The 24,835-nt window shown below is 44.5% G+C and overlaps 1 protein-coding gene and 1 long non-coding RNA gene across 5 annotated transcripts in view; one reads left to right on the top strand and one right to left on the bottom strand.

The window, feature by feature from the left end:
• The window catches only part of SPICE1 (spindle and centriole associated protein 1), a 32,352-nt gene extending 18,769 nt beyond the window's left edge, over window positions 1–13,583 (bottom strand). The window contains exons 1-9 of one of the 4 annotated variants that reach the window (XM_045001040.1): window positions 13,439–13,531; window positions 12,784–12,877; window positions 11,009–11,056; window positions 9,353–9,499; window positions 7,549–7,651; window positions 6,604–6,725; window positions 4,700–4,806; window positions 2,008–2,150; window positions 1,102–1,242 (exon numbers count right to left, since the gene is read on the bottom strand). In XM_045001040.1, coding sequence (XP_044856975.1) covers window positions 1,102–1,242; window positions 2,008–2,150; window positions 4,700–4,806; window positions 6,604–6,725; window positions 7,549–7,651; window positions 9,353–9,361 — 625 coding nt within the window. In that variant the 5' untranslated portion in view covers window positions 9,362–9,499; window positions 11,009–11,056; window positions 12,784–12,877; window positions 13,439–13,531. Of the gene's footprint in view, window positions 1–1,101; window positions 1,243–2,007; window positions 2,151–4,699; window positions 4,807–6,603; window positions 6,726–7,548; window positions 7,652–9,352; window positions 9,500–11,008; window positions 11,057–12,783; window positions 12,883–13,438 lie in introns of all 4 variants that reach the window. The other 3 variants (XM_045001039.1, XM_045001038.1, XM_045001037.1) reach the window with 3 other exon arrangements.
• A 7,383-nt stretch (window positions 13,584–20,966) lies between these two features.
• LOC123358953 lies at window positions 20,967–24,835 on the top strand. Its single transcript, XR_006575807.1, has 3 exons — window positions 20,967–21,071; window positions 22,080–22,243; window positions 22,928–24,835. It is a non-coding gene; the product is annotated as an uncharacterized LOC123358953 (long non-coding RNA).

Here is a 24,835-nt window from a genome sequence, read left to right as displayed (position 1 = left end):
TCCACTCCTAAGGCATCTTCTCTGTCTGACAAGCTTCCTGTGGTTTTTCAGAAGAGAGTCCTCATATGATGACCCTGAGTGAATCACTTGGACTAAAACTGCTGCTGAAGAAGGTTATAACCTCCCAGAGTCTCAAAAGCATATGGATGACACTCCATCCCCCAAAACCCTTAAAACACCCTTGCATGTCCTACATGGCAGCTCTCCCAATTGGCTCCCCACAGTCCTGCTGCCTCATGGTACCAAAACAGCAGCGGCAATATGAAGCCCTGGCAATGGCAATACCACACTGCATATAGAGCTAGTTCCTCATGACATTGTTGCCTCTTTTGCACAGTGAATCAGTAATAGCACGAAGTGGATCCCAGTCCATATGCACCGAGGTATTAACACACAAAGACTGTGCTTCCCCCCCTCAGCCACTTCATGCAAATCTATTCAGTTATGAGGGGTAAGGGGAACTATTCTTTATACACAGAATTGCCAAATTTCCTAAGTGTCCTATCCATACAGCATTATGAGAGAGACATTTTAGTAATTGGGATGGACCAGGGTAGAGAGACTGTTTTGGGTCCCCCTCCTCCTTTTAAAGTCAGAGGCACCCAAAAAAATTCAGACAACATCCAGACCAAATTTCATTTAAAAATGGTTCCTAAAAATTAGTAAGTATTTTCCTAAAACAATTTAAATGAAAATTTCAAATTGTCCCCTGAAGGGCTGTTGGTGCCAAATTTGGAGACTAAATTCAAAACAAGATTTCAGTCCTTTGTGAGCAAATCACAATGCAACCTTAGCTACGTAGTCACTACTTCTCTCTCTGTAATCTTAGCAAATACCAGAGCTGAAAGTAAACTCCAAGCAAAGAGTGTACTATAACCAGGGATCACAAGCAGGGAAAGAGGAGACTTCTTTATTATCAGGTTAAGTTCTAAATTGCTACCGTATCTTGACTTTTAACTCCAATAAATTACATTGATAATCAGCACCGTTTAATGAAAATATGGTCTCAACCAGAGCTTTAAGGGACACTGGAGGAAGGCAGATTAACTTGTACTTGAGACAGTGTCTTTGGATGAAATATTCATTTTAAAAGGATCAAACCTTTTGTTGAAACTTGCTTTTGCTTTCTTGGGTTTGGGTTCAGCACTTGTCTCACAGTGTAAGAGGAATCTGAAGTCTGCTCTTCATCTTCATTCTGAAGCCTTGAATGGACTCTCTGGACTACTCTGGTAGCATTGAGGGCTGATTAAAAAACAAACAAAAATCACACATACACACCCACACACACGCACATAACTTTAACTGATTAACTGTAAAATATTTCATCCACTGCACTAAATGTTGCAACAACTATGTGGGTGAAACCAGACAATAACTACACTCTCAAATGAACTCACATAGCAAAATGATAAGAGACAAAAACACCATATCACCCGTGGGCAAACACTTTTCACAAAACAAATCACTCCATATCTGACCTCTTAGTCCTCATCCTCAAAGGGAACCTGCACAACAACTTCAAAAGATGAGCCTGGGAGCTTAAATTCATAACTTTGCTAGACACTAAAAATAATGGGACTTAATAAAGACACTGGATTTATGATTTATTACAATAATCTGTAACCCACTAAACCCCCCTTTTTTGTCCTATGACTGGAGAGATATTAACAGGTCACTTCACTTAGAATACGTGTTAACTACTGATGCTAAACAATCTGTTCCACCTTGTATTTAGTTGTGACACTGAGTACCTTTCCCAGACTGAAGAAGAGCTCTGTATAGCTCTAAAGCTTGTCTCCCTCGCCAACAGAAATTGGTCCAATAAAAGGTATCTCACCCACCTTGTCTCTATATATAAACACATTCAAACCGCCAGCGCCTTGCTCTGCTAACCCAACTCAGATTTCTGAAAATATCCTGTCCCTTCCTCTCCATTAAGATTATTCTGAGTAAGATGCTGTTAGCAGCCTATGTCCTTTGAGAGTTAATGTTCTAGCAGAGCCAAACCTGCAGCTCCTGATGATGGCAAAGCAGTTGTTGGAGTCACAGCTACATTTGCTTTCTGCGATGGGGTAGGTGTTCTCAGTTGCTTCTCAGCCCATAGCTGGGAAGCCCCAGCAGCATTTTCTTCTTTCAGTAAGTGAAGTAGCCTATATATAAGCATAAGAGAGTGTGCAAGGGTACAATGAACTCAGAAATGACAATGCTTACAGCTAATCTTTACCATCTATCTGTAAAAAGCCTCTCAAAAAGTCTTTACTCCTGGGGGAATTCTGTGCCACTGCACGTGCAGAATCTATGTCCCCCATAGATTTCTTTGCTTTCCTGCAGAAAAATGACTCTCTGATGAGGAATCAAAATGAAGCCACAAGAATGCCCTGAGGAGTAAAAAGTAGTTAAAATTGCTCAAATTCCCCATTAATACAAAGCCTCAAAATCCTAGAAATGAGTTAAATCCTTCCCCACTCTATTTTAATTACACAAGTACTCCTCCACTGTAACCAACACAAGGTTGGTCTACATTATGAAGGTTACAGTGGCATGGCTACAGCACCACGGCTGTAACCCCGTAGTGTAGATGCACACTACAATGACAGAAAGGTTTCTTATACCATTATAGTAACTCCACCTTCCCAAGTGATGGTAGCTAGGTTGACAGATGAATGCTTCTGTTGATTTAGCTGCATCTACAGCAGGGTTTTAGGCCAGCGTAGTTGCGGCACTCAGGAGTGTGGATTTTTCACATTCCTGAGTGCTTTGGCTATGCCAAGCTAAGCTTTAAGCATAGAGCAGGCCATGATGATGTGACATTTGACATGTCCTCCAATGACACCAGCAAGTGTGCTACTTTAAGAACTCCAACAAAACAGCCTTCAAACCCAATGCTACTTTCCTCAGTCAACTCAAATACACATTGCTATAGTTGCAAACCAACATGGCCAAATGTAATAAAAATTCTATATAAAATTTCATTCACAATATAAGTTGCTGAAGTCAATACAACACTGACGGAGAACCACAATCGAAGGAAACAAAAAGGTAAGTCTATACGAACCATACTACACCTACACCCACTACAGACATCCACACTAATCCACCAACACATACAGCAGACCTTCAACAAACGCACACCACTACCCACAATCGCTCAAACATCTTAAATACTAGCCAACCTTATTACTGAGCACATACCTTATACAATGAAACACATACATGATCTACCCCCTTATAGCACTCACAAGACACTCTTTCAACCTCCAGTTATTCAACACATAAGTACATACGCATATATGCTTCTGAGAGGGAGAGAGAGAGAGAGATCACTACTGAGAGTTAAAACACAAATAATGGAGTTGTGATGATGAATGGTGTATATGGAGGATATGTTAGCTATAGTGAGCATATATTTGCATAAGTTAAGGATGATAGGAATATGCTTAACTTCTTTTCCAGGATTATGAGTTTTGCATGAGTGATTAACTCTTCAGTGCAAAAGTTCTAGTCTTTGTTTGGCACATGCAAAAAAGATGAGGTCTGCTATGATCGCCTCTCTCCCCTGTTCTTCTTTCCTCCACCTCCAACTTTTTCACCTCTATGACTAACACTGAGGCTTCTGACGCACTTTCTATCTCCCTACAGCCATCTGTGCAATTGACCCCATTCCCTCCCAACTCCTGACCTCCCTCAGTCCTTTCCTCTACAGATACAAGCATGCTGTAGTCATCTCCCACCCCCAAAAGACAACCCACAAATTTTAACTGCCTCTGACTACTACCCCTCCCTTCTATCCCTCATATGAGGTAACAGAACATATCATATGAAACTGTTACCTCAAGTTCCTAACTCCATCCTTGATCATCCCCCCGCCCCAATCTGCCTTTTAGCCTCTTCACTACTGTGCAACAGCTCTTAAAGTTTAACAGGCTCTTTTTAGCCAAGTCCAAAGGTTTCTACTCCATCTTCATCATTCTTGACATTTCTGTTGCTTCTGACACGGTTGATCACACCTTCTTCTTGATATATTATCTGTTCTGGACTCACAATGCAGTTCTCTTCTGATTCTCCTATTTGATCATGCCTTCCATGTCTGTCAATGGGTCCTTCTCTTCCAATGTCTTGCAGTCCACTAAGGTCCCACAAAGTCCTGTTCTTAGCCTGCCCTCTTTTCCCTTTACACTCTCTCCTCTCTGGGTGCTCTTAATTGCTATTAAGGTTTCAACTACCAATCCAATTCCACAAGTCAACCTATTATTTGTACTGAGGTAGTGCCTAGAGGTCCAAATACGGAATGGGAGCCCACTGCACTAGGCACTGTCCATACAACTGAAAGAAGACCCCTGTCCCCAAATAGCTTACAATGCAAATATGAGACCGGGGGGGGGGGGGGGAGGAAGAGACACACGACACAAGGTAACAAAGAGAATTATGGTAAGTGTAATAAATATCAGTCACAGTTCACCAAGTGCCTAGTCACTGCCAAGTGTTTTGTAGGTATCATGGGAGAGGTGAGTTTTAAGGAGAGATTTGAAGGAGGATAATCGTAACAGCTTTGTGGATATTTATGGGGAGCAACTCCTGTGCATAAGAGATAGCGATGGGAGAAAGCACAAAGGTGTTTGGACATCTGATTGTGCTATTAAAACACTATGGAGACAGAAGCCTTATGATAGTGGACTGACAGACAGAAACACACACTGACCTGTTTGTGTCAATGTTGGACCTGAAGTGCAAAGACACATCCTGTTCATTCACACTGTCCTCTGATTGACAGTTGGAGGAACCATCCCCTTCTACTTCATTGAGAGCCTGTCTCGGAAAAACACAAAAGACATCTCAAATGTTACAGCACAGCAATTTAAATCCATCCTTCAGAAAGGAAAAAAATAAAGTAGTTCACTAGAAACACTTCCCAGAAAACAAGTCTCTTTATTGTAGTTCACCTCTAAAATATGGACAAAAATACTCTAAACTTACAGAGAAGACAGGAAATAAATTCATTAATGTTTGTGAAGTACTGGGATACTACAGCGATGAGTACTCTAGAAAAGACCACAGGAAATGAATACTTCAATATTCAATGCTTTGTTTGGATGTGTGCAGTAAGGCAAGGGAGGACAATGATGGAGGATAAAAAATATTAACAGCTGCCTCATTTCCTTAGTAGTGGCCTTTCTAGCCATCAAATGAGACAGGGGTATTGTGGAAAAACATAACATATGATCATGTAATTAAGTGGCAGAATTAATACTGCCAGAGCAACTAGATTCTGGCATTTCCTATGTTTTGAATGATCCACTTTAAAACAATTTTGTTTAGATTGCAATGTAGTTTATATATAAACCCCCACACATGAATTGCATTTACAGCATATGCATAAAAAGTGACATAATACAATGAAAAGGATGATATTTCATCGTGCACGTAACTTAGGAAAAAGTCAGTTCAGAATTAAGGTCTCCTGCAGTAACCGGAATTTTACCCTGTGTATGCTTTACAACAGGATCTTTGGTCAGGATTTTCAATAGAGCAGAAGAGAGTTGGACACCCAAATCTCACTGAAATTCAATGGTGGTTGGGTACTTGCCTCCCCTAGCTTCCTCTGGAAAGCCTAGACTTTCAACTTATCATACAACTCACATGCAGAGATAGAATATGCTACATATATAAATCAAAGGCCACAGCAAAAAATGCAAATAATTAATGCCTTCATTTAAAAAGAACCCAGTCTGACTGGCAGAGCAGTCCTGAATTCAGTTTAGGATACTATGTATTTGTACAAGGTGCTATGGTGTAAATATTAGTACTGAATCATAGCAGGAAGATTACACTTAAGGTAGAGATGACACTTTCATGCCAAGACCCTATTTTCTGTCACTTGTAACTTTTCTGAAAAGTAGCCCTTTGGGATGAAGTCTCTTATCCTTGTTCTCAACGTTAAGTTATTTTTGGTACAATTTCAGATCTCTGAGTTATCTAAGGGGGAAAAGCACATTAAATTTATTCAAACTTTACTCATCTAAAGCAAAACTTTTGTTTTAAAAGTTCAAACTTGCAATACGCAGGCTCTGCTATGGTTACAAAAAAAAAAACATTAGTTAAGAAACACACTTAAGTGAACATCAAAAGAACCCCCTGAATGCAGTCAGCGAAATAGCCACATACAGAGATATCACTGCACTGAAATAAAGGTGTCTGAGTATATTTCAATGTGTGCATATTTAGCTAAAGGTCAGAGAAATTGGTTCCAGATTTAATCAATCACTTCTACTTTTACTTTTAAATAATTAAACACAAACGAAACCACATTAATGCAACATCAAAGCTGATGCTTTTTGTACAAAAAGGTCAGGAAATCCAAAGTCAGGGTTCCCAAAGCAACCCAAAATAAATTATTTTCTACATAATATATGTAGTTTTATCTCTGTACGCAGTGTTAAACATGATTATATATACTATACACAAAAGAGCTGATTTAGGATAGCTTAGGAACTTTAATTTTGGATTTCCTGACTTTCATGCAAGTGAAGACATAGCCACAGAACTCGGCACTGAAAACGTCGTTTATTTGCATTTACTATACAGTCCATCTAAAGAGTACATTACCTGGGGATCCATGATAGATTCACTAAGGATGGAAAGCTGTGTGGGAGGATCACTTTTTTGTACAATGGGACCTTGAGAGGATTCCAGGTCACAATGAGGAGCCATTGTTACAATAGGGAAACCTAGAGTAGACAGAGGAAGACAGGAAGTCATAGCACACAAAGGGCTATTTAGTGGATAAACCATTATCTCAGGAGAAAGCAGGACCAAAAGTCCTACCAGTACCTCAGGACTTCTGTACCATAAATTAAGCCCCTTTTGTCTCTGCAACATATCACACAAGTCAAAGGGAGGTGACCATCACTCCTAAGTAACCCTAGTGGCCAGCCACAAAGTCACACTACATACTCGGTGGAGGGCTAGGGTTGTCACTGTAGATACTGATGTAATCGGAGAAATGTGCACATGCAGAGAGGAACATACGGTCATTACAAGTGAAAGAGAAATGGCAATCCGCAGAGAAGAGATGAATGAAACTGTAGAGCCCACTATTCTCTCTGGGAGAAGGGCCAATAGGTTTTGCATTCTCGATCAAGAGGAAGCAAGAGAGACCCTCATTCATCCACTGACAAAGCTCCAAGGGCAGCCAGGACTACGGATCAAAGGCATTCAGGAGTAAGACCACAAGAACTACCATAATGGATCAGACTCCGAGGTCCATCTAGTCCAGTACCAGATGCTTCAGAGGAAGGTGTAAAAACCCTGCCGTAGCAAGGTGTGTGATAACCTGCCCCTCATATTAGGTGGCATCCTGATCTGTAATAGCTAGGCAGAGTTGGTTCTCCTTTGTACTATGTTAAGGGAACGAACTATGCTATGCTAACTAACCAGATCAAGCAAACAACCTGAGCTAATCCAGATTACCCAGTCTACAATTTAGTGAAAATTTCTAAAAGAACTGTGGTAATCTTAAATGAACTGCTTTACACAAATTAGTTGGTTTACCTGTATGCCTGCGAGGAGCATCGCCAAACAGGTCTTTCACCACAGCCATGGCTTGATCAGATCTCTCCAACACATCTTGCAGCTGATACTGATCAGAGAGAATCTGAAGGCACAGCACAGGAGACACTTCATACCACCATATACAAACTGATTTCCCAAAAAAACCCAACAGGATAAATATATGGATTATGGAAAGGGATTTTTGGTAGTTCATAGTTCTGGGGTTAACTTCGCCTCTGCCCCACCCATGCTCACAAGCACCACTTCAGTCTCAGGTCCCCAGCTGTCACCTCTATATGGGCTGGGACCCATGTCCCTCTCCCTTCAGACTGGGGACTTAAGCTTGCAATACCCATGTAGTTCACAGTGATTATCCCAGCAGATCGGACTTTAGACCAGCACCTTCAATTTGCTTTCTCTCAAGGGACAACATCAGAGATATGAGTGGCCAGCCAGCTTTCACAAAACACAATATATATATTTTAAGACAAAAGCATTACCAAGACAACATATAATAAAACACCTACACACACTACAATTACTGAGTGTCGCCTTCTTCCGTGTGTAGAACCTGGCAGGTTCTAGTCCTTCAAACCCTTCCAGCAGGGTTTGCCTTTTTGGTTACAATCCCATGTCAGTTTTTGGATCAAAGTGAGGGATACCCAATCGTTCAGGCTGACCCTTTATGCTACAAGCTCTTTCCTTGTCATCTTGAACCCTGCCTCAGCCTATATAGGCAACTGCCCCCAGAAGGTGGTACTTCTCTGGAGTTGTTTACCTGTCCTGGCAGCTGCAGTAATTAGCTCCCACTGATGTAGTTCTTAAGGGAAGCTTGGTAACCCTCCCGCATGAAGCTAACATACAACCCTAGGTCACAAAGATACATATAACTTTTATAGATACAAGAAGCTGTAACTAATCCCATGGCCTACAGTAACTGGCACATCTCAAATAACCATGCTGCAGGGAATTACTGGCTGCTTGAATCAGGGGAAATCGTTTAATTGAGTGAGAAGCTATTGCCTCCTGACTGGAGTCAGATAGTACTGCTGCAGTCAGAATTCAAAAGCTAGTTAAACAGTAGTAGTAGTAGTATTACATAGTGTTTGAGGCAGGCCCAGATAGTGAGGGACAGAATTAAATTCCAAACTGAGGAACACTAGATCACCTGCCAGCAGTTACAGCTCCTCAACCCATTTTGTCAATTTTCTTTCCCTTTCCCCCTCCACCCTTCCTGCCCCTCTTTTTTTACACTCCCTTTCTTGCTCTCCTCCTTTCTTCTGGTTAAATACAGCAATTACAGGTACAGGTTCCCCAGACACAACCTTAGCATTTCCACTAAACAACGGAGTACGGGGGAAACGGGGGGGGGGGACGGGGAGACAAGCACAGGATACATCTCCCTTGCACAGCTTGGAATTTAGAACTGCAAGGATCCCTGCACAGCAGCATTCAAGAAATGGCAGGGGACAAGGCAAGGGCAGGGGCCAGGAGTAAGATCTGACACTATGTAGACCACATGATCATGTCTCCTTGGGGCTTGGGTGCCGGTTAACCACAGAGCCTACTCCAACCAATGTTCTGCAGTAGCTGAAAGAAGAGCACCTAGGGGTGAGGGATTCTGTATATCAGCCAAGCTTGATTATTCAGCCAGGCAGTAGATTTTGACCTTCATGCAGGAGCAATTTTCCATTTTGCTACAAGTCCTTCGTAGCATAGGAGATGAGGAAGAAGATGCCAAGTGCCTGCTTCACATTCCTGGCAAATTCAACACATGTGTTGAAAGTCCAGACCTAGCTCTTACCTCTCGCATGAGGGCCAGCTTCCTTTTCTCTAGGGAATCAGGAGCCCCCTGCCTCTGCTTCTTCCATTTTCTCTTCAATGCTCTCTCTTGTAGCTCCACATGCACCAGTGCTTTGTTCTTTGACTTGTGTATCTCATGACGCCGCACCTATGAGAGCATGGAAGAGAATTTGGTTCAAATCTAAGGGGCAAGCTAAGGCAGTGGTTCTCAACCAGCATTCTGGGGCACCTTGGGGGGCCATGAGCAGGTTTCAGGCAGTCCGCCAAGCATGGCTGGCATTAGACTCTCTAGGGCCTAGGGCAGAAAGCCAAAGCGGAAGCCTCGCCATGCGGGACTGCAGCCCGGGCCCCAAGCCTCACCACCCAGGGCTGAAGCCAAAGCCTGAACAATTTAGTTTTACGGTGCCCCCTGTGGTGTGGGGCCCCAGGCAATTGCCCTGCTTGCTACACCCTAATGCCGGCCCTGGCTTTTATATGCATAAAAACAGTTGTTGTGGCACAGCTGGGCCATGGAGTTCTTATAGCATGTTGAGGGAGAAAAAAAAAAAAAAAAGAAAAAAAAAAAAAGAAAGGTTAAGAACCCCTAAGCTAAGGCACTCTTATAGCAGCAGAGAACTGCCAGTGGGCTTTCTTTTTTGGGTTTACCAATTTATGCATTGGGTACAGTGAAGTCAAACCACATGTTGGTGATGCCAGAAATATCACCTGCAATCAGAGTCGACCACTCTGTGAAGAACAAAAGTTTAAGTTACCTCATGGAGCAAAGGGAAGGGGGAAGTGTACGTGTTCCCATCTGCCCTACATTACTGAAATAACAGCAACAGCTGTATCCAACTGTCACAGAAATACTGTCACCCAGCACACAGCAAAATGAATTGTCTGATTCGACACTGATACTCAACACCAGTGCTACCACCCTCTGAATGGGATGCATGTATCCAGTTCTAATTAATAGCACATTTACTGTATTAGATTCTCACAGGCCTCCAGGCACCCTGATTACAGAGTAATTAAAAGTTATAGAATTTAGGAAGAGACTTATGTCATTAAGACTAGCCTCCTCACAAGATATATAATCCTAAATGAGCACAAACTCCTTCATTGTATTCTCAATATTATACTATGTTTTAAAAAATTATTAATTATATATATTAATAAATATATATAATAAATAAATAAATAAATAAATAAAAGAGAGAGAGAGAGAGAGAGTGCGCGCGCGCACGCTGGTGTGAACCTGTTCAAACCCCCCAAGAATTAAGGAAATTCCAAGACTAAAGAAGATATTTTTCAGCCCTTTCTTCAGTGAAGATGAAGCAGGTTAAACTTATCTATTGGAAGGTTCCCCCCCTCCCCCATTATCCCATGTTGGAAAACATTCTAAAGGATTACACTGGAAAATACATCAGAATATTGGTTAAAATAAGCTGGCCGAAGGAGACATTAAGCAAATGAGCACTGCTAAAAGAAGGGGTTGTGCATATAAATTATTGGGGAGGGGGGGAAGCTATATTTTAAAAAGTTTTTGGTGGGTAGGGAAGGGAGATAAGATGTTATAAACAAAATACCTCATGTAAATAAAATGAAATATCTGCCCCAGATGCCCAAGTAGATTACCTCTATTCCATAGCAGGTCAATGACAGATTTTTGACTTACCACGTCTTCCGGAGTTGCACGATGCACTGTTAAATCATGGACAGTGTTCTGCGAAAAGAAACAAGAGAACACAACAAATATAAACAGAGGTGGAATCAGGCATTATTAATACCCTATTGATTTGCTCTTTAAATTACTAAAATAATCAGCCCTCCAATTTTAGAGACAAGTGTCTATTGATAAATAGAACAGAAATGCAAAAGACAATCTGGCATAGATCACTTTACAGTTCTACACAGCATTCCATCAAAAAAACTATGTTAAAAGAATATTAAATTTGCATTCAAAAGTCAGGCAATGATAATGTTAAGGCAGCCCGTGGAATCCTAACTCTGCCCCCTTGGGCGCATACATCATGACACAATCTTTAATTATGTGATGATCACATATTATTTCTCAAAAGGAAGAGAGGGAGGATGGACCAGTTTTAGGGCACTAGCATAGGATTTGGGTTCAAGTCCCTGTTCTGCCAGACTTCTTGTGTGACCTTAGGCAAAATACTTAGCCACTCTGTCCCAGTTCTTTATCTGTAAAGTGGGGATAATACCTCACAGAGGTGTTTTAAGGATAAATACTCTAAAGGTTGTGAGGTGTTCAAATACTACAGTGATGGTGGCCATAAGAATACTTAGGATAGAAATAATACAATTTTTTTTCCTACAAGCTCACATACTTGTGTATGCCAGAGAGTCACTCTATACAAGATGCATACTGAATGAGCCAAGTGCTCTATAGCCTAACACCTCTCTGACTGTGCAAGCTAGATCCAGGATACTCTATAGCAGTGGTTCCCAAACTTGTGCAGGGAAAGTCCCTGGCAGGCCAGGCCGGTTTGTTTACCTGCTGCGTCCGCAGGTTTAGCCAATCGCACCTCCCAGTGGCCGCAGTTCGCTGCTCCGGGCCAATGGGAGCTGCTGGAAGTGGCGGCCAGCACGTCCCTCGGCCCGCACCGCTTCCAGCAGCTCCCATTGGCCTGGAGCAGCGAAACGCGATCAGCCGGACCTGCGGACACAGAAGGTAAACAAACTGGCCCGGCCCGCCAGGGGCTTTCCCTGCACAAGCGGCGGAACAAGTTTGGGAACCACTGCTCTATAGCAAATGACTTCTACTTCAAAGTCCCTGGCTTTCAATGATGCTTTGGAGCAGCAGGCTGAAAACTCTGCAGCACCTTCAGATAAGATAAAAGATGGATGTGTTCATTTTCATATTTAATTAAATGAAAACCATCAGTATGACAGAATCATAGACTTCAAGGCCATTAGAGACCATTATGATCATCTAGTCTGACCTTCTGCACAACGCAGGCTACAGAATCTCACCCACCCACTCCTGTATCAAACACGTGTCTAAGCCACTGAAGTCCTCAAATCATGGTTTAAAGACTTCAAGGTGCAGAGAATCTTCCAGCAAGTGACCCGTGCCCCCTGCTGCAGAGGAAGGTGAAAACCCCCCAGGGCCTCTGCCAATCTGCCCTGGAGGAAAATTCCTTCCCAACCCCAAATATAGATATACTTTGTATAATTTAAGTTTTCAGTGTGCTGCAGAACTTTGTGTTGAAAACTCAATTTCATTTGTGGAAGTTGTCCAGGGTGTGTGCAAAAAAGAAATTGACAATGATGGCAGTTAATTGGGGAGTAGCAGGGGCTTTTTGTACCTGGTTTTGTATTTTAACACAAGCATATTCATTGAATATTCCTCCACCACTGATGAGCAGTGAAAAAAGAGTTTTAAATGTCAACGCTGCTATTACCACTGGTAAGTTTCAAAGTCAATACCTCCTTTCTGTCTAAGGCTTATGCAGCAGGGTCCTATTTTACTTCATGGTCACAGTTTGCAGAATCCACCCCCTGCTCCAGAATCTAAAAGCTTCTGTACTTAAAAAAGAGAGAGAGAGAGAGAGGCCTTCATTCTGCGTTTTCGATAGCTGCCTACACCAAGGTGAAGTAGGTTTAAAATTCCATGGCTGACTTTGGACTGTGAGGATTAGACACACAGGTTAATGGTGCAGTGGGCCCTGTGCGTACGTGCCTTAGGGCTGTGAAAAGAACTTTCCAAACGGGACTGGAGTGTTACTGATGCGGCGCTGCCCGAAACAACAGCGGAATGAACCGCCCCTTCAGCGGAGGGGGACCCTTGGCGAGGGCAGGGAGCAGCCACGGGGCACGGAGAGAAAAGGAAACGCAGCGCCGGGCACAGGCTGGCCAGGGAAGGCAGCTTCCCCCGGGGGGCCGCGCCGGGGCTCGCCCAGCGCACACATGCGGCAGGGCGGGCTCGTCCGTCCCCCTCTCCCCGCGGTGACTCGGCAGCGCAGGAGCCCGCGTCCCCCGGCTGCCATCACCCGGCTCCTGCGGCCCCGCCGCCCCCGGCTGCGAGGGGCGCGGCCCCCGTGCCTCAGTTTCCCCAGCTGTACCGGGCGGGGGCTCCACTCACGTCCCAGTCCCGCTTGGGCGGCGGCTTCTTCTTCGCCTTCGGCGGCTTCTTCCCCGGGGCGCGGGGGCGCGTCACCCGCACCAGGGACATCGCGGGACCCGGCAGGCGGCAGGACCCGGGGGGAGGGGGCGGGGCCGGAAGCGCCGCTCTGCCCGCAGGGGCTCGTGCAGCCGCCGTTAGAGGCCGGCCTGACCCCGCCCCCCGCTCGCTCCCGCCAGTCACCAGGGAAACCCCGCCCCGGCCACCAGCCCCGCCCCCGAGCGTGACGGAACCCGCCGCCCCCGCCCCGTGCACATCACGGACCCGCCCCCACACCCCTCACTGCCCCCTCCCACTACCTGCCGTCTTAGCGCGCCTGCGCCCCGCCCCCCCCACTACCTGCCGTCTTAGCGCACCCCACTGACCCCCCCCGCTACCTACCGTCTCAGCGCGCCTGCGCCCCGCCGACCCCCCCCACTACCTGCCGTCTTAGCGCACCTGCGCCCCGCCGACCCCCCCCCCACTACCTACTGTCTTAGTGCACCTGCACACCACTGACTCCCCAGGCATTGCTCCAATGTATCCCCAATACACCCCACTGCCCCACCACCCATGCTACCCACTCATTCACCCCACTGTCCCCATCTACCCCCCACTGCCACCCCAACAACCCGCTATTTTCCACTGCCCCACAACCTTCATTAATCTTCCCCATTCGCCTCACCGCATTCTCGCTGATCATACTGTCCTTACTGTGCCCCGGTCCCCGTTGATCCTCCCCACTGGCACCCTGACTGATCCTGCTCACTCCCTCTCCACCCTCATTCCTCCCACCGCCACTGCTCCTCACCGAAACTACCAGCTCCCTCTGTATCCCCCAAAGATCTTTCTCATTGCCCCCACCCCTCACTGCCCCCCCCATTGTTCCCAGACCACTGCACTGCCCCCGTTCCACATCACCCCCCCCTCCATGTTCACTGTGAGGGCATAAGAAGCAAAGTTCTAAGGAGAAGTCTACATTGCAATTAGACATTTATGGCTGGCCCATGCCAGCTGACTCAGGCTTGTGGGGCTCCAGCTTAGGAGCTGTTTCTTTGCCGTGTAGACCAGTGGTTTTCAACTTTTTTTTCATTTGCAGACCCTTGCATATTTTTGAATGGAGGTGCGGACCCCTTTGGAAATTCAACTTGTGATCTGTGGACCCCCTACCATAGAAATCTTAAGGCTTGTCTACACTAGAAAATTAGGTCAACTTAATTTAGATCAACATACAATCACCACTGTAATTCAATGGGCTGTTGGTGTCCACACTATCCTCCTTCTGTCAGTGGAGCCCATCTTCACCAGGAGCACTTGCAGTGCACTGTCTGAAGTGAGGCATTGTGGGGCACTTACAGCCATGTGGAGCTCACAGCTGGAGTTCCCCATCCACTCTGGGGTGACATCCCCAGCTGTGAGCTCCTCCCATGCTCAATTTCACAGCACAGAGCTTATCAGCAGTGAAATTATTCATAGCAGCCACACTCTTACAGCTTTGGGGGCTCCCTGGGGAGCTGCGAGCCCTGGCTCTCAGCACCCAGCAGCCGGGCTTGGAGTGGGGAACCTGGGAAGCAGCCCAGCGGGGGCCCACAGGGCTCCCAGGAGGGAGAGGGGAATCCCGGGCAGCAGCCTGCTGGGAGCTGGGAGCCTGGGGGGCAGCAGGGCTCCCAGCAGGGACAGGGGATCCCCGGTAGCAGCCTGCTGGGAGCAGGTAGCCCGGTGAACACCCGAGCTCTAGTTGGAGCCCACCACGTGCCCTGGGGTGACAACCTTAACTGTGAGCCAGGTGCAGCGTTCACAGCAGGGAACCTGCCAGCCTTTCTTGTCAATTTCAGGGTTTCAGGGCTTTAGCCAGCAGCCCATGTAAGTAATGCAGTGGCTACATGGACACTGCATCGCCCTAACTAAACAGACATAAGCCCTATGCCTCTCATGCCTTACATCAACCTAACTCTGTAGTGTAGACCAAGCATTAGACAGAAAACTGACTGAACAGAATGTAAATACAAATGTTGCATGGCATTTGACTCAGCATGAGAAAGTGCCCTAAACTGTGGGCTTCTATGGTAATGACAACACTTCCAGGTTTTGACCTGTAGGTGGGGGTATTCACCTATTTTTGATTGATCAGAGAACCAAAATGCCTTTTCTGGGATCTGAAACTTAATTTTCATAATCACCTTTTGTCACGGAGTATGGGGGAGTCCGGCCCTGCACCCCTCTTCCTGGGACGGACTCACAGTGACTCTCAGCCAGCCAGTAAAACAGAAGGTTTATTGGACAACAGGAATGCAGGTTACAGCAGAGCTTGGAGGCACAACCAGGACCCCTCAATCAAGTCCTTCTGGGGTTTCAGGAAGCTTAGTTCCCAGTTTGGGATTCCCTGAATTCCAACCACCCAGCCCAAAACCGAAACTGAACTAACTCCCTCCAGCCGGCCCCTTCCTTTGTCCGGCTTCCTGGGCAAAGGTGCTGACCCACTTCCCCCTACCTGGCTCAGGTTACAGGCTTAGGTCCTGTCCCTCACCTAAAGTCATCCCCGGCTCTCATAGACTCATAGACTTTAAGGTCAGAAGGGACCATTATGATCATCTAGTCTGACCTCCTGCACAATGCAGGCCACAGAATCCCACCCATCCACTTCTAAACAACCCCCTAGCCTATGTCTGAGTTATCAAAGTCCCCAAATTGCGGTTTGAAGACCTCAAGCTGCAGAGACTCCTCCAGAAAGTGACCCGTGCCCCATGCTGCAGAGGAAGGCGAAAAACCTCCAAGGCCTCTGCCAATCTGCCCTGGAGGAAAATTCCTTCCCGACCCCAAATATGGCGATCAGTTAAACCCTGAGCATGTGGTCAAGACTCACCAGCCAGCACCCAGGAAAGAATTCTCTGTAGTAACTCAGATCCCAACCCATCTAACATCCCATCACAGACCACTGGGCATACTTACCTGCTGATAATCAAAGATCAATTGCCAAATTAATTGCCAAAATTAGGCTATCCCATCATACCATCCCCTCCATAAATGTATCAAGTTTAGTCTTAAAGCCAGATATGTCTTTTGCCCCCACTACTCCCCTTGGAAGGCTGTTCCAGAACTTCACTCCTTTAATGGTTAGAAACCTTCGTCTAATTTCAAGTCTAAACTTCCTAGTGTCCAGTTTATATCCATTTGTTCTTGTGTCCACATTGTTACTAAGCTTAAATAATTCCTCTCCCTCCCTAATATTAATCCCTCTGATATATTTATAAAGAGCAATCATATCCCCCCTCAACCTTCTTTTGGTTAGGCTAAATAAGCCAAGCTCTTTGAGTCTCCTTTCATAAGACAGGTTTTCCATTCCTCGGATCATCCTAGTAGCCCGTCTCTGAACCTGTTCCAGTTTGAATTCATCCTTTTTAAACATGGGAGACCAGAACTGCACACAGTATTCCAGATGAGGTCTCACCAGTGCCTTATATAACGGTACTAACACCTCCTTATCTTTGCTGGAAATACCTTGCCTGATGCATCCTAAAACCGCATTAGCTTTTTTTACGGCCATATCACATTGGCAGCTCATAGTCATCCTGTGATCAACCAATACTCCGAAATCCTTCTCCTCCTCTGTTATTTCCAACTGATGCGTCCCCAATTTATAACTAAAATTCTTGTTATTAATCCCTAAATGCATGACCTTGCACTTTTCACTATTAAATTTCATTCTATTACTATTACTCCAGTTTACAAGGACATCCAGATCTTCCTGTATGATATCCCAGTCCTTCTCTGTGTTAGCAATACCTCCCAGCTTTGTGTCATCCGCAAACTTTATTAGCACATTCCCGCTTTTTGTGCCAAGGTCAGTAATAAAAAGGTTAAATAAAATTGGTCTTAAAACTGATCCCTGAGGAACTCCACTAGTAACCTCCTTCCAGCCTGACAGTTCACCTTTCAGTATGACTTGTTGTAGTCTCCCCTTTAACCAGTTCCTTATCCACCTTTCAATTTTCATATTTATCCCCATCTTTTCCAATTTAACTAATAATTCCCCATGTGGAACCGTGTCAAATGTCTTACTGAAATCGAGGTAAATTAGATCCACTGCATTACCTTTGTCTAAAAAATCTGTTACTTTCTCAAAGAAGGAGATCAGGTTGGTTTGGCACGATCTACCTTTTGTGAAACCATGTTGTATTTTGTCCCAATTACCATTGACCTCAATGTCCTCAACTACCCTCTCCTTCAAAAATTTGTCCAAGACCTTACATACTACAGATGTCAAACTAACAGGCCTATAGTTACTCGGATCACTTTTTTTTCCTTTCTTAAAAATAGGAACTATGTTAGCAATCCTCCAGTTGTACGGTACAACCCCTGAGTTTACCAATTCATTAAAAATTCTTGCTAATGGGCTTGCAATTTCATGTGCCAGTTCCTTTAATATTCTTGGATGAAGATTATCTGGGCCCTCCGATTTAGTCCCATTAAGGTGTTCGAGTTTGGCTTCTACCTTGGATGTGGTAATATCTACCTTCATATCCTCATTCCCAATTGTCATCCTTCCATTATCCCTAAGCTCCTCATTAGCCTTATTAAAGACCGAGGCAAAGTATTTATTTAGATATTGGGCCATGCCTAGATTATCTTTAACCTCCACTCCATCCTCAGTGTTTAGCGGTCCCACTTCTTCTTTCTTTGTTTTCTTCTTATTTATATGGCTATAGAACCTTTTACTATTGGTTTTAATTCCCTTTCAAAGGTCCAACTCTACATGGCTTTTAGCCTTTCTAACTTCATCCCTACATGTTCTGACCTCAATAAGGTAGCTTTCCTTGCTAATCCCGCCCATCTTCCACTCCCTGTAGGCTTTCTGCTTTTTCTTAATCACCTCTCTGAGATGCTTGCTCATCCAGCTTGGTCTACAACTCCTGCCTATGATTTTTTTCCCCTTTCTTGGGATGCAGGCTTCTGATAGTTTCTGCAACTTTGACTTGAAGTAATTCCAGGCCTCCTCTGCCTTTAGATCCACAAGTTCTTCAGTCCAATCCACTTGCCTAACTAATTTCCTTAATTCTTTAAAGTTAGCCCTTTTGAAATCAAAAACCCTAGTCCCAGATGTATTTTTGTTTATCCTTCCATCTAGTTTGAACTGAATTAACTCATGATCACTCGAACCAAGGTTGTCCCCTACAACCATTTCTTCTATGAGGTCCTCACTACTCACCAAAACCAAATCTAAAATGGCATCCTCCCTTGTTGGCTCTTCAACTACATGATGAAGAACTCCATCAGCTATCACATCCAGAAAAATCTGAGCCCTATTACTACTACTAGCACTTGTCCTCCAGTCTATATCTGGGAAGTTAAAGTCTCCCATGATCACACAATTCCCATTAGTGTTTACTTCATTAAAAACATTAAAGAGGTCTCTATCCATCTCCAAATCAGATCCCGGCGGTCTGTAGCATACCCCAAGCATTATCTCAGGGGAGGCTCTAGTAGCTTTCTTTCCCAATGTGATTTTTGCCCAGACAGACTCTCCCATCCCCCACACAGACAGTCCCTACTGCATCACATCTTTCACTAGGGTTGCCAGTTGTGGTTGGATGTATTCCTGGAGGTTCCATCACATAACATCTTTAATTAAAGATTCATTTTTAATTCCCGGAGACTCCAGGACAATCTTAGAGGGTTGGCAACCCTACCTTTCATGGACCCCTTAGACATACTCTGTGGACTCCGAGGGGTCCGCAGACCACAGGTTGAAAACAACTTGTATAGATGTTGGAGCTGGGACTGCAGCTCCAGCTCTGGGACTCTCCCACCTCGCAGGGTCCTAGAGCCTGGGCTCCAGCCTGGGCCTGAACATCTTCATGGTAGTTAAACAGCCCCTTAGCCCAGAGCTGCCCAGAGGATTCAGAGGGCCTGGGGTCTTTGGTGGTGGGGAGCCCCCGCCACCAAATTGCCGCCGAAGACCCGGCACTTCAGCGGTGGGTCCTGGGGCGGAAGGACCCCCCACCGTGGGTCTTCAGGGCATTTCAGTGGCGGGTCCCGGAGCGGTAGGACCCCCTGCCGCCAAATTGCCACCGAAGACCCAGAGCAGAAGAAGCTCCGGGGGCCCAGGCCCTGCGAGAGTTTTCCAGGGCCCCCAGAGCAAGTGAAAGACCCCGCTCCAGGGGCCCCGAAAAACTCTCATGGGGGCCCCTGCAGGGCCTGTGGCAAATTGCCCCACTTTCCCCCCCTCCCCGGGCGGCCCTGCCTTAGCCTGAGTCAGCTGGCACAGGCCAGCCATGGGTTTTTAATTGCATTGTAGACATACCTTTGCCCAGTTACCCAGACAGCTCCTCCACCTAGCATACACAGGCAGCTTCTGGTTTGCTGGCAGGGAAATGCTGATACCACAAGCCTGAGGCCTCAGAGGCTCATTACAACTGATTTGTTGAGAAAGGAGTTGTTGTGCTTTAAGGGAGCTCAACACTGTGGGGCTATTTCAAGAGGGTTTGGGAGAATCATCTCCAGAGTTATCCAGAAAAACAGATGGAAGTATCTGGAATATAAAGAATGAAGCGAGAGCATCTGCCATTGTAGGCGTGCCATTGAGCACTTGAAGAAACATGTAAAAGCGGCCAACCAAAAGAATCCCTCTGTCAAATAATTGGGCTTGTCTATACATAAAAATTAATCTGGAATGAAGTAGGGTATGAATTTCAAGTATATATTTCACATATGAATTGTTAGAGGTTGACAATGTAACCAAACAGTTCCTGTCTATTGCTGTATTCTGTTAATTCAGGTTTCAGAGTTGTAGCCAAGGAGATGTTAACATTTAAAGGAACTGTGAATGTAATGATATCACTGTCTTCATTTCTCTTTTAAGTATGTAGTAAACTACCTGTAAATGGCCGAAGATTGGCAATTACCGTATGTTAATCCATGTAGCTAATTATCAGTGATGCTTCGGAAATAGGAGGCTACTTCAAAACCACTAATATATATTTAATAGAGAGAGCTGGTAGGGACCCTGAGAGGTTATCAAGTCCAGCCCCTGGCCTTCACTAGCACAACTAAGTACTGATTTTGCCCTAGATTCCTAAGTAGCTACCTCAAGGATTGAACTCACAACCCTGGGTCTAGCAAACCAATACTGAAACCACTGAGCTATCCTTCTTAAGCAAAGTAAACAGTCATGGGTTAAGAGGTAAAGTCTTCTCATGGATCTGTAACTGGTTGAAAGCTAGGAAACAAAGGGTAGGAATAAATGATCAGTTTTCACAATGGAGAGAAGTAAATAGGGTTCCTCAAGGATTCATACTGGGATCAGTGCTGTTCAATGTATTCATAAATTACTTGGAAAAGGGGGCTGTGACAGGGTGCTAAGCAGAAAACTGCTTAGTCAACCCTCTGTCATTCCAGCTCCAATTAAGGGAGGTGAATTGGAGCTGGGTAGGTCACCTGGCCCTGATTGGGGAAGCTGGAACAGGTGCTGCCTCATCAGGCTGGGGCTGGATAAAAGTCCCAGGGGCCAGAAACCAGAGAGAGTTTGTGCCTTCTCTCCTGCTGGTGGACTGTAAGAAGGGGATTATATGTATGGTGGAAAGGTGGTGGGAGCACAGCCTGTAAACAAAAGCAGCAGGTGAGTATTGCACCAGGAGGTCTCTGTGTGACTTTCTCAGCCCAGTGAGGGCAGGAACTAGGAGGGCCCTGCAGAGACCCCATTACATGGGCAAACAGTGAGATGGCAAAGTTTGGGGATGATACAACATTAGCTGAGATAGCTAAGTCCAAAGCAGACTGCGAAGGGTTACAAAGGGATCTCACAAAACTGGGTGACTAGGCAACAAAATGGTAGATTAAATTCAATGTTAATAAATGCAAAGTAATGCACCTTGGGAAAACATAACCCTACCTATACATACAAAATGATGGGGTCTAAATTAGCTGTTACCACTCAAGAAAGAGAGATTGGAATCACTGTGGATAGTTCTCTGAAAACATCTGCTCAATGTGCAGTGGCAATTAACAATGTTAGGAATCATTGGCAAAGAGAGAGATAAGACTGAAAATATCATAATGCCACACAACTATAGTATGCCCACACTTTCAATTCTGTGTGCAGTGCTGGTTGCCCTATCTTAAAAAACAAATATTGGAATTGAGGAAAAATACTAAGGGCAACAAAAATATTAGGGGTATGGAACAGCCTCCATATGAACAGAGATTAAAAAGACTGAGACTGTTCAGCTTGGAAAAGAGAAGACTTCAAGAGGCTATGATAGAGATCTCTACAAATCATGAATGGTATAGTGAAAATTAATAAAAGACCCACAAACTCGGGGGTATTCAATGAAATTAACACATGAACCAAGGGTCACCCAGTTAAATTAATAGAAGGAAAAAATAAGGAAGTACTTCAGGCCACACACAATCAACCTGTGGAACTTGTTGCCAGAGAATGTTGTGAAGGCTAAAAGTATAACTGGGTTTAAAAAAAAATAGGTAAGTTCATGGAGGATAGATCCATCAATGGCTATTAGCAACCCCTTGTCCCAGGTGTACTTAAACCTCTGACTGCTAGAATTTGAGACTTGAATGATTCCTGCCCTGTCATCCAAACATTTCCATGTTCTGTTCATTTCTCCAGAAACATCTGGCACTGTGCTTTGTCAGAAGATGGTATTGGGTGAGATGGACCACTAGTATGACCATTCTTATGCAGACCCTCAGTTGAGTCTGATCAGCTCTAGCTTTAAACACTAGAAAGAAGAGGCTCAAATGGTGTCTGTGATTCAGAGTTTACACAACCAGGTAGGAACACCTGCCCCCACCTTCTTTGTCTTTCACTGCTTAGCAAGTGAGTCTCAAGTGAGGGTGCCTCCCTTAGTCAGGGCATGCTAAGAGTGCTGCTGCCCTTTACTCAGACAATAAGTACAACAAAATTTTGTTACACTTGCAAATTGTAGCCCAAAATTGATCACTTTGGCAAAGCAGCTCTGTCTGTTGAACACATAGGCAGAGTAGGTGCGTCTGCAAATATGGTCTGCTCCTGACATTTTTTTTCTCCCAGTTCATGCCTAATGTCAGGGGATAGCTAACTCAGATCCTGTTTACACTTGCAACACTGGATTGCTATTGGTCAGGCAATCAGTTGGGAGTTGGAATATCCTCAGTGGGGGCCATTGTCATCTGAGTGTGTAACACCATTAAGTGTCTCTTGCTATACAGGACTGTGGCTCTTGGTAATGTGCAGAAAATAGTGGATGATTTTGCAGCAATGGGGTTCCTAAACTGTGGTGGGGCTATAGCATGCATATCCCTTTTCTGGCACCAGAACACCTTGCTGCATCCCACCCCTTGCCACTGAGTATATCAACAGAAAGGGATTCTCTTCCATGGTTAAGCAATTGCCATTGGATCACTGGGGACTCTTTGCTGATATTAATGTGGGCTGGTCAGGGAAGGTGCATGATGCTCACTTCTTTAAAAACACAGGACTGTTCAGAAAGCTGCAAGGAGGTGCATTCTTCCCAGACCATCAGATTACCACTGGCAATGTTGAAATGCCAATAGTGATTCTGGGAGATCCAGCCTATCCCTTGGTCACCTAGCTCATGAAGCTGTATGTTGGCCACCTCAACAGCATCAAAGAAAGATTCAACTACCAGCTCAGCAGGTGCAGAAAGACTGTTGAATGTGCTTTTGGTAGACTGGAAGGATGCTGGCACTGTTTATTCACTAGATTGGATCTTAACAAGGCAAACATCCCCATGATTATAGCTGCATGTTGTGTATTGCGTAAGTTCTGTGAGGCAGAGGGAGAAAAGCTACCCCCAGGGTGGAGGAGCAAGGTGGACCAGCAGCTGTTACTCAAACTAAACAGCCAGACACTAGGGCTATCAGAAGATCCATCCATGGAATTACATGGCTCAGGGAGGCCTTAAAAGTACTTTAACAGTCAGCCACAGTAGTGTTGTCTGTATTGTGTGGTTTTTTTTTAAAGTCTTGTGCATACAGGGATTAAATATTAGTGCATTTTGCCTTCTGCTATGAATTCTGTGTTGCTTGGTGTAAACTAATGAATAGACTCTGATTTTTCGAAAAATAGAATGTCTTTGTGTGTAAAGAAACAGGCAACACAATTAAAGTGTAGACAAAAGCCTTTTACGCACACTGTAAGAGGGTGAACTATACTTTAAAACTTCAAGTAAAAATAGAAGTAAACAGTGAACATTTATGTTCATGGGAGTAGAACCTACTGCAACATAATAGGTTGTGGCTACACATTCACAGCCCTTTGGCTTTCCCAGGTGGTGTATGTGTAGCTATGGTTCTTCTTGTTGTCTCTGGTGTGGAGTGGTGGGAGTCAACATTCCCTCTAAATTTTCTTTGTACTGAGGGGGACTACAAACTCCACTGACCACTACATTTTTGTCTTTAGGCAACAGAGAATGTGAATGTTGTAACACTTAAATTAAACCACTAAATAAAGAAAACTGGCTGGGAGTGCTAATATAATCAGTGAAATATATATTGTGCATATATTCATATGCATGAAATCAGTGTGTTTATTAAAAACTACATATTAACAGAAAATACAAAATAAAAGCAAATAATATTAAATCAAGTGCCTGGCAGATACTATACATGTACCTGCACTGAAGTCAGTTTCACATTTAATGAACATGATTTACTCATTATGCGGGAAATTTTTCATCTGTATTTCTCAATTGTCCAGTAGTGGTAAACTTTGTCCAAGTTGACATCTCCATGTGCTATGAGGAAGTGGGTTTATTTTTACAAACTGGTTCATATGGTTAACCTCTAGTCTGTTGCAAGACTTAGTTTTGATCTGACTCATTAAACTAAACCCACCTTCATAGTCAGCATTTGAGGCTCAACAAACTGAGCCAGGACTGATTTTCTTTCAGCAAGTAAGTTACCATGTCAACAAATGTTGTTATATCCACTTTCATTTTTTCCACAAGGATAAATTTATCCTGGGTGTACTGCTTGCAGATGCATTGTTGTTGATCCATTGGTTTTCAGTGGTAGATTAAAGACTGCTTCATACTTGCTCATGATATGACTAACATGTTCTGTGCTGTAATCAAATTAGGCAGAAACAAGTGCTACAGTATCAAACGCAGGCCACTCTTGCAGCTCATTCTCTGGAAATCAACAATCTAAATGGTCACAGAGTTCTGCACTAAAGTGGAGAACACCTGCTACATTAACAGTATTGGCAAGAGATGCCCTTTGTTCCCTCACCTTCTCACTCCAAAGAGCTTTTTCTCCAAGTCACTGAGCAAAATTTTGCTATTCTAGCCTTAATGTAGCTCAGTGGTTCCCAAACTTTTTGTATTGGTGACCCCTTTCGCACAGCAAGCCTCTGAGTGCAAC

The sequence above is a fragment of the Mauremys mutica genome, chromosome 1 (assembly GCF_020497125.1).
Source record: "Mauremys mutica isolate MM-2020 ecotype Southern chromosome 1, ASM2049712v1, whole genome shotgun sequence".
Taxonomy (NCBI): Eukaryota; Metazoa; Chordata; order Testudines; family Geoemydidae; genus Mauremys; species Mauremys mutica.
The sequence above is the reverse complement of the archived record's forward strand: the minus strand, read 5'-3'. Positions and strand labels throughout refer to the sequence as shown.